The 9,122-nt window shown below is 42.8% G+C and overlaps 1 protein-coding gene across 1 annotated transcript; it reads left to right on the forward strand.

The window, feature by feature from the left end:
* Positions 1-639: 639 nt before the first annotated feature.
* TRMT9B (tRNA methyltransferase 9B (putative)) lies at positions 640-5,402 on the forward strand. The gene is made up of 3 exons (XM_044418347.1): positions 640-793; positions 3,360-3,533; positions 4,135-5,402. Exons 1-3 carry the CDS (start codon positions 640-642, stop codon positions 5,175-5,177), a joined length of 1,371 nt encoding a protein of 456 aa, XP_044274282.1. The 3' UTR covers positions 5,178-5,402.
* The last annotated feature ends 3,720 nt before the right edge of the window (positions 5,403-9,122 follow it).

Below are 9,122 nucleotides of genomic sequence, written 5' to 3' on the forward strand. Positions count from 1 at the left end.
CTGGTGACTCAGTACAGCAGCAACTGTGGTGTTACCAAGCTAACATTGGGCAAAATAGTAGGAGATGGAGTCCTCAGAGTCCCTTACTTCTGGAATGTTACAGGGTATCCGGATAATCCCTTATTTATTTATTTATTTATTATTATTGTATGCTGTCCCATTGCATAGCCTCGGGATGGCTTACATAAAATGTAACCCTCCCATGTTTTCCCACTGCTTCTTCCATTTTTTCCGCATTACCAATGGGAGGGGAAACAGGAATGGAAGAAGGGGTCTGGTTGCAACTCCACACAAGGCTTTGCTGCAGAAAGTAGGGAACAGGTTGTTCTTAGAAAGAGAAGGGAGAACTGCTAACCCAGGCCTTTGAGGGAAGGCAACAGCTGACGACATGTTCTGCAATGAAGAAAGCTTTAGAGGGAATGAGTCTGTTTCTGCATGTAGAAATGGCTGGGCAGCGAGAGATGCGGATTGGAATGGAACGTATGCAGGGATTCTTTCTTTGTAACAGGTTGAAGAGTTCTAAGCAGCAGAGCTACTCAAGGTCCCTGTGGAGGATTGGCCCCGTCTGTGTTTTGATTCTAGAATTTAACACGTGACTCATGTTGTTTGATGCATGTTCTGCTCACTGTTCTCTCTAGGATGGAACATGAGGCTTCCCAGCTTGAAAAGCAGCATGTGCACAGTGTCTATAAAAGCACAGCCACCTGTTTCGATGACCTACAGGGCAAAGCATGGCCTCGTGTTCGTCAATTTCTGCTAGAGCAAGAGCCAGGAAGCCTTGTTGCTGATATAGGTATGTTATTCTTTTCAGTACTACTGCAATGGCCTCTTTCACTTGCTAGTAATATGTAAGATGCACAGAGACGAGTCTGTCTGTGTATGTAACTAAAGCAGAAGAAAAAGATGCTACCTTCATTACATCACCAGTTTCTATTTTTTTTTTAAATAGCTTTATTGGTAATTCCAGTTCTCTGAGTTTACTCCATATATAGAGTAAATGGTCTTACCAAGTCTGAAAGGGTGCTGGTAGCAGACATGGAGGAATCTAAAGCTTTGCTGAAGCACAAAAAACCTTCAGGGAGTGTGAAAGAAACCAAGGGGGAACAAAAACGCTCAGTGGTACAGAAAGCTAACTCACTATTGGGATGCAGGTGGGAGAATGGTAAATGGAAAGGAGTGGAATGCAGTATTTTGAACACTCCAGCATTTTGTTACAGCTTCCATGTGTTTCTATTATGTTTGGCAAGACAGTAGAGAAAAATAGCTTGATTTGTTGAAAGTGATGCAGGTTGAGGCAAAAATACATATCGCTGGTGGGATCTGAGCCAGAAATGGCAAAGAATGAGATCTTGTGACTGTGATGGACAGCTCCATGATAATGTTGACCCGGTGTTCAGCAGTTGTGAAAAAGCCAAATGCTGTGTTAGGCATAATTAGGAAAGGCATTGAAAATAAAACAGCCAAGATTGTTTCCCCCTTATGCAAATCTGTGGTGTGACCACACTTAGAATAGCATATATTGTTCTGGGCACGCCACTGCATCAAGGGCCTAAAACAGTTTCCTTATTACAACATCTGGTAACATCCATGCTAATTGTTTAGCGTAGGAAAGACAAGTAAGGAGAGACATGACAGAGGTATACAAAATTATACCTTGGCAAAGTATGAGAAGACAGATTGGATTTTTTCATTCTCTCTCATGCTACCAGAACTTGTGGTCATCCAATGAAATTGCTTGGTGGGAGATTTTGGACAAGTAAAGGGAAATATTGTTTAATACAATGTGTAGTTAAGCAATGGATTTTTTTCCACAAAATGTAATGATGGCTGCTGATTGAAATGGCTTTGAAAGGTTATTGGAGAATAAGGCTGTCAATGGCTATTAGTCCTAATGATTAAACGTTGCCTCTGTTATCAGAAGCAGTGTGCCTATGAATACGAGTTAGAGGGGAACATGGGCAGGAGGGTGCTGTTGCACCTATGCCCTGCTGGAGGGCTTTGTGCATTCAACTAGTGGACTACTGTGTGAGCAGAATGATGGGCTAGATGGCCCCTGGTCTGCTTCAGCAGGGCTCTTGCACTCTTAGATATAAACACTGGCACTAACTGGGAAGGTTTTTGCATGGTAGATCGTTTTGCTGTTTAAGAAGGATCCCAGAGCTCTTTCTTTCTTAATGCCAGTAGCCAAGGCACACACCAGATTGTATGAGGCCAATGTAAGATTTAATTTCTATATTTAATATATCTCTGGGCTGCCTTTTAGAGAAGAAGCCCTCTGCTCCCCCCCCCCCCAAAGCATCGTATAAGAGTAGAATCCCATCTGCCTGGTATAATTTCAAGATCCCTGATCCATGCCAGGGATCCAAAAGACCTTATATTTTTTTAGAATAGCCTACAGTGCCCATGAGTGTGTTGCTACTTTGCAACATCTTCCAGCAGGAAATAGGAGCTTGCTGGCTTGCAAGCTGATTTTCTTTTGACACTTGGAGTCCATGAAGATTTCTCTGGGGCTTTTTTGAGTAGCAACTCTGCTCTTTCCAGGTATCTTTTAAACTAGGAAATAATGCAAACAACCTAGAGCAGCCTTCCTTCCAGGTATTATGGACTACAGATATTATGGTCTCCAGGTTTCCTCCAGCTATTGACTACAATTACTATCAGTTCCAGCCAGTATATTCCAAGGTAAGAGATGATAGGAACTGTGGTCCAAAGAATTGAGAAGGCATCACGTTGGGGAAGGATGCCCTGTATTGCAGGAACCTCTGAAGCAATCTTCCAGGAAGTTGCTAACCAGTGACTTCCAGAAACTCCTGAGGGTAAAAGAAGCATGTTACTCTGCTCCCTTACACTGCTGTTTCCAACAAGAAACAGATCTAATCCCTGAGGACTCTGCAGGGCAGTGTGTTGTTTCTTAGTAGCAGTGTGTGAGCAGAAATGGGAGGGCTTTCACAGTTTTATTTTGCTGCTGCCCATCAGTTCTCCCTCTGAGAAATGAAAAACTGGTCCAGCAGCTTAGGTCAATAATGCCAGACTGTGGACCATTGGTAGGTACCTGACTGTGCCAACCCTGTTGGGTGGCTATCCAAAAGGTTAGCTGTTTGCATAGCTGGGCATTCGGTGCTCTAAAGCAGTATGTGAAGGAGACTGTTCTGACATAATTATTTAAAAGTGATTTTTGTTGTGATTTATGCAAGGAGTAATATATAAATATAGTGTCCATTCCAAGGATGCTTGCACACATAATTTTATTGTGCTTTAATTTCAGGTGAACAGGTCAACATTAGAGGTGTGTGGACTTTATGTTATTTTCCTGCTACACATCTAACATAGTCTGTTCTTGTTGTGTGCTTATTTTTAAGGTTGTGGGACTGGAAAATACCTCTGTGTTAACAGCCAGGTATATAACCTTGGATGTGATTATTGCAGCCCTTTGGTTGAGATTGCAAGAAGTAAAGGCTGTGAAGTGATGATCTGTGATAATCTTAATCTCCCCTTTCGGAGCCAGTGCTTCGATACAATCATCTCTGTGGGAGGTAAGAGGAGAAAACAGGAATCTCTGAAGGATGAGGAAATATTCAAAAGATACACTATACTATTGTACATGATGTTTGCCAATTTTGTCAGTCAGTATAGGAAGAATAAAATATAGGGCACTGCCTTCATTTAGTCTGGTTTCTTCTATGTCACCCTTCCCCAACCTCATTCCCTCTAGGTGTGCTTGACTGCAGCTCCTAGCATCCCTCAGCCAGCAAATTTCATTGTAGTGTGCATTTGTTTCATTATATGATTGATATGACAATGCACTAATTAAGTAATTAAGTTATGGCAGGAACAGTGCCTGCTGAAATCTCAGAAACCCGAGACCTCTCCAAATTAACTTTTCTTGGTGCCAGAGGACCAGGATCCTTGCCCTGCATAGCCTTCCCATAACTTGCAAAACAAGGGCATATGATGTCAAATGGTACCATTACAGAATAAATTATGTAGAGTAATGGACATTATGCATGATGATAGTCATTATGCAGACATTTGCATTATTTATATGGGCTATGGAGCTGAGCTTGTTTGATGCTGAGTTTTATATTTGTAGCTCAGAGTGCCTGAACAGAAAACATGCTTTTGCTTCTTTCATAGTGATTCACCATTTCTCCACAAAACAAAGGCGAATCAAGGCCATAAAAGAAATGGCCAGAGTTCTGGTCCCTGGAGGCCAAATGATGATTTATGTTTGGGCCATGGAGCAAAAGAATCGGCGCTTTGAGAAACAAGATGTGTTTGTTCCATGGAACAAAGCCTTGTGCTCCCAGTTGCTTTCTGAGTCCAATAAAGATGGACGTAAGACTGATCCTGCATATGGCACAAAATCTCAGACATTGCATTCTTGCCAACCAATGGGCTCCGAATATAGCTACCCTATTACCCTTGATCAGAAACATCCCAAAAGACCAGATGGCTGCTTTGCTGAAGCCTGCTGTGTGAAAATTTCAGAAGAAGGAGGGGAAGAAGAAGAAAACCGATTTTACAATGCTCTGGGGAGATCTTTTCGTTCTTGGTTTTCATCCAGATCTCTAGATGAGTCGACCTTGAGAAAGCAGAATGAAAAGGTGGAGCCTTTGAAGAACACAGCTGGATGGTTGCACAGCACTGCTGTATCTGCTCAGCCATCAAGGCATTGCAGCTTAGACTTGGGGTGCAGAGGTCCATTGCTGAAGGAGCAACGGATTGATGCCTATGATGAAGTGTTTATCAGGCATGTGGATTGTAAAAAGATGGAATGGCTGACGGCCTCGAGGTCACTGAGAGATTTTAATGGTGAACCGTCTGCTTTGGTCCAGAGCAACAATGAAGAAGCCTCATTTCTGAGTGGACCTATAGACAACATAAGCGACTGTTTTGGTCAAGGCAATAATCATTCTTTTACTGCAAAGCACTTTAAAAGGACCTCGTCTGCCAGCTCCAGCGAGTCTATTGTAGATTCAGCTGCGGCTGTGGGAGACCATGCTGCTCAAGGACACGATACAAAGGCCTTCATGCGTTACTACCATGTTTTCCGGGAAGGAGAGCTGTGCTCTTTGCTAAAGGAGAATGTACCTGAGGTTCGCATACTCAGTTCAAGCTACGATCATGGTAACTGGTGCATTATTGTGAAGAAAACAGATGAACAACAGCAAGCATAACTCTGGAAAAGGGGGGCTTCGGACATTGCTTCCTGTGGCCTTCAGAGACCTTACTTTCTCCGTCCTCCATTCTGCATGGATTGGTACAATCTGTACATGAGGATGCCATTGTGAACAAAAAGGTACTTAACATGTTGCTGGAAAACAAGTTTTTAACAAGGATGCATCGACATTTTATATTGCTCTTAGGAAATTTGCTTTGTGTGTTTCAAACATTTTATAATAAACAATACCTTTTGTACGTGAGACTTCTTTCATTCCCCCCCACCCAAAAAAGAAAAGAAAAAATGTTTTCCCAGAGAACATGGCAGCCCCGAGCACACATGCACTGACTTTCTGAGCTTATTTTTTTAGGAGTGTGCGCACTGTAATATAGACCTTTGCTTTTTGAAATGGTTTTGTTTGAATATCCCTTGGCATGAAGGAACCCTGTAAAAAGTATCCCAGGAAAACAAATGTGGATGGAAGCTCTGGCTCAGGAATAGGCAGCCTTTGGGGTCCTGGACAATTTGGGAAACCTGTCCTAGGTGCCACTTCAAAATGGCTGACAAGGGAAGAGAGGCAAAGGACAAGCAACCTTCCCAAAAGACTGTGTATGAGGCAGAGTTGGAGGTTGAGGCCTGACATGCTAATAACTCCTTTGAAACCACAGTTTTCGGCACCAACATTGCAGTATTCCACAGCAATCCCAGCTGCCAGGAAGAAAAGCCAGGGGTAGTCCACCTTGGCCGGCACTAAAAAGGTGTCCGGTGTGGGGAGGGTGTATTGGTGCTTGTGGGAGCCTTTGCTGATGGGTTTCAGTGTTGCCCAAAAGGATGCAAACACAAATTGAGGCACTTGGTTGCCTGAGTTCATCATACATCATCACTTAGCTATGATAGCAGGAATAGATTGAAGATGCAGGCTGGGTACATTTGCTTGGGAGGAAGTCTGACTGAATTCAGTAGAATTCTTCTAACTATGCACAACTCAGTCAGAACTTTTGCTTATTCGGTGTTTAAAGCAAGACTTAGTGGCTTCATTTGCATGTAGCCCTAACTTACATGAATAAGCCTTGGTCTCATCAGCTACCCATGCCCTTCTTGTCCTCTGATGTGGCCATGAGGAGATCAGAACTGTTCTCGTTCCCATGAACTATGGTCCATTAGTAATCCCAAAGCAGGATGCGTGATTAGTCTTAATTATGAGTAAGTGAAATAAACTAACTTCACATTAGTTTCCCAAGTGAGAAGTGTTGAACCTCTGGTTTGTGGGCCAAAACTGGCCTGCTTGAAAACCAAATCTGGTCCCATTCTCCAACCACCAATTGTTTGGTGGTTTTCCAGCATTTGTTCAGCTTTTTGCGTTCTAAAAGATTGACGTGCCTCTTACAAATTTTAGCTATAGGCAGCAAGAGCTCTAAAATAAAACAGGCTAGTATTTTGGCCCTGCCCTTTTTCATCTTCATTCCTACTCACCACTGGAATGCAACCTCCAAGAGCTTTTCTGAAATGGAAGTTGGTCCTCAAGATTTCACACCCCTGCCCTGAATCATAGTTGACTGCAGTTTTGGATCTGAACATAACTGTGGTCAGTTGAGAATGGGAGTGAAAATTTCTGATCTATTCCTTGCAACCATGCCCATGAGAAGGGGGCTTATTATGTTCATTACACTGCAGTTATTTTTACATTCCAACCAGGTGATTGACTTAAAGTGCTTTAAGGGAGTCTTAGAACATTTATTTATTTATTTATTTATTTATTTATTTATTTACTTCCTGCCTGCCTGCCTGCCTGCCTGCCTGCCTGCCTGCACCTCTTGGCTGAAGGCTTACATAAACAACAATAAAGCTCCAATAAAACAATTTAAATTAATAAAACAGTAAGAATAAAAGAGCTGAAAATAGAAGAGCAATAAAATTAATCCATTAATAATAAAGTCATTTAAAACAGTCATTTATATAATAAAGACTAAATATCATCTGGCATCTAGATGCCCAACATAGCAGCAACAGCAAATTATAAAACCATTCACTAACATTATAAACCACTCACTAACATGATTGCGAAATAAAAATTATTCTGCTGGTGTCTGAAATAGAAGAGTGAAGACCCATGCCAGATTTCTTTTGGAAGAAGGTTCCAATAGTGGGGTGCTACTACAGAGAAGGCCGTCCTGCTAGCCATCTTCCTGCTCTCGTGGGGAAGGACCCAGAGAAGGGCCCCTGATAAAGACCTTAGTGATCAGGCAAGAATAGATGGAGAAAGGTGATCCTGCAGATATCCTGGCCCCAAGCTGCTTTGTATATTAAAGTTTGCACTTTGAATTGGTTCTGGACAGCAATTGGCAGCCAATGCAACCTGCCAAGGACTGGGGTAATATGCTCAAGAAAGCCAGTCCTAGTCAGCAGGCTTGCGATCCTGTTCTGCATCAGATGCAACGTCTAGACCATTTTCAAAAATAGCCCCATTTTGGGCACATTACAGTAATCCAGGTGCAAGGTTGCCAGTGCATAGATAACTGTTGTGAGACTCTGCTCATCCAAGTAGGGACCAGCTGATACACCAACCGAAGTTGGTGAAAAATGCTCCTGGCTACAAAGTCCACTTAAGAGACAAGTGACAACTTGGGGTCCAGGAGCACTGCATGGCTGCAAACCTTGTCCTTTAGTGGGAGTGCAACCTCGTCCAAGACAGGTTGAAGGTTCCCCATTTGAACAGATGGACTTCCTACCAACAATACCTCTATCTTGTCTGTAATGAGCATCAGCTTATTGGTCCACATCTAGTCCATGACCAAGCTCCATTACTGAGCTCAGACAATGTTTTAGAGTAGTCACTTCCTCACCTGGATTGGATGAAAACGAGAGGTAGAGCTGAGTGTCATCAGCATATTGATGACACTTCAGCCCAAACCTCTGTATGACCTCTCCCAGCGGTTTCATGTAGATGTTGATAAACATTGGAGAACTGCATGGCTCTGAGGCCATGGTGCAGAGCTACAGTCTCCCAGCACCACCATCTGAAGATGCTGAGATAGTGGAAGCACAGCAAAGCGGTGCTCCCAACTCCCAATTCAGCCAACCTCTCCAGGATACCATGGTCAATGATACTGAAAGCGGCTGAGAGGTCCAGGAGGATCAAAAGTTTCCACTTCTCCTGTCTCTCTCCCCACAGGGTGACCAAGATGGTTTCTGTTCCAAAGCCAGGCCTGAAGCCCAGTTGAAATGGGTCTAGATAATCCATTTCTTCCAGGAGTGCTTGAAGCTGCCTGACTACAACCCACTTGATCACCTTGCCCAGAAAGGGGATATAAGCTATAGGTCTGTTTTTTTCAAGAGTAGTGCAGTCACCGCTGTTTTTAAACCAGTCAGCACCACTCCCTCTCTTAGAGAGGAGCTGGCAACCCCTTGCATCCAAGCACAAGTCCCCTTTTTAGATTTCTTGATCAACCAGGGCAGGCAAGGCTTGCAAGCAGGTCGTGGCCCTGATCATTCCAGTCACCTTCACTGAATGGGGATTTCTAATTAGGGTTAGATTTTATAAATGTTCTGATTTCTTCAGATCACACTGCTGTCAAATGCACAGGCCCAGGACAGGCTGTTTTTAATAGCAGTGTTGATTACAGATAAGCAGATTACAGATAAGTGTTCCTCTGTTTCATTGTAAAAGTTTGCATTCCTTGTAAAAGAGAAAATCTTTAAATGCAGCCAATGGATTTTTGTTTCCTTTAAATGGGGAGTCCGGTGAATAATTGTTTTTCTAAAGAAAGGCAAGTAGCTCTGTGCAGAGGGTTTTGGATTCCTCAGGGTCCAGTCAAAAAATGCTTGACCCATTGGCCCAAATATTAAATATATTTGCTCAAAAATATGCCTTAGTAAGACCTATTACCAGGTAAGTGTACATACAACTGCAGCCCAAGTCAAATACATGCTCCATTATTCTTGGTAAAATAACTCCAATAAT

Source organism: Varanus komodoensis, unplaced genomic scaffold (genome assembly GCF_004798865.1).
Source record: "Varanus komodoensis strain SLA01 unplaced genomic scaffold, ASM479886v1 scaffold9, whole genome shotgun sequence".
Classification (NCBI taxonomy): domain Eukaryota; kingdom Metazoa; phylum Chordata; class Lepidosauria; order Squamata; family Varanidae; genus Varanus; species Varanus komodoensis.

Excerpts from the sequence above, each read along its gene's own strand:
- TRMT9B (XM_044418347.1), top strand. The coding sequence starts at position 640 with ATGGAACATGAGGCTTCCCAGCTTGAAAAGCAGCATGTGCACAGTGTC. Across the intron at positions 794-3,359 it reads AAGCCTTGTTGCTGATATAG|GTTGTGGGACTGGAAAATAC; the intron begins GTATGTTATTCT and ends CTTATTTTTAAG. Across the intron at positions 3,534-4,134 it reads TACAATCATCTCTGTGGGAG|TGATTCACCATTTCTCCACA; the intron begins GTAAGAGGAGAA and ends CTTCTTTCATAG.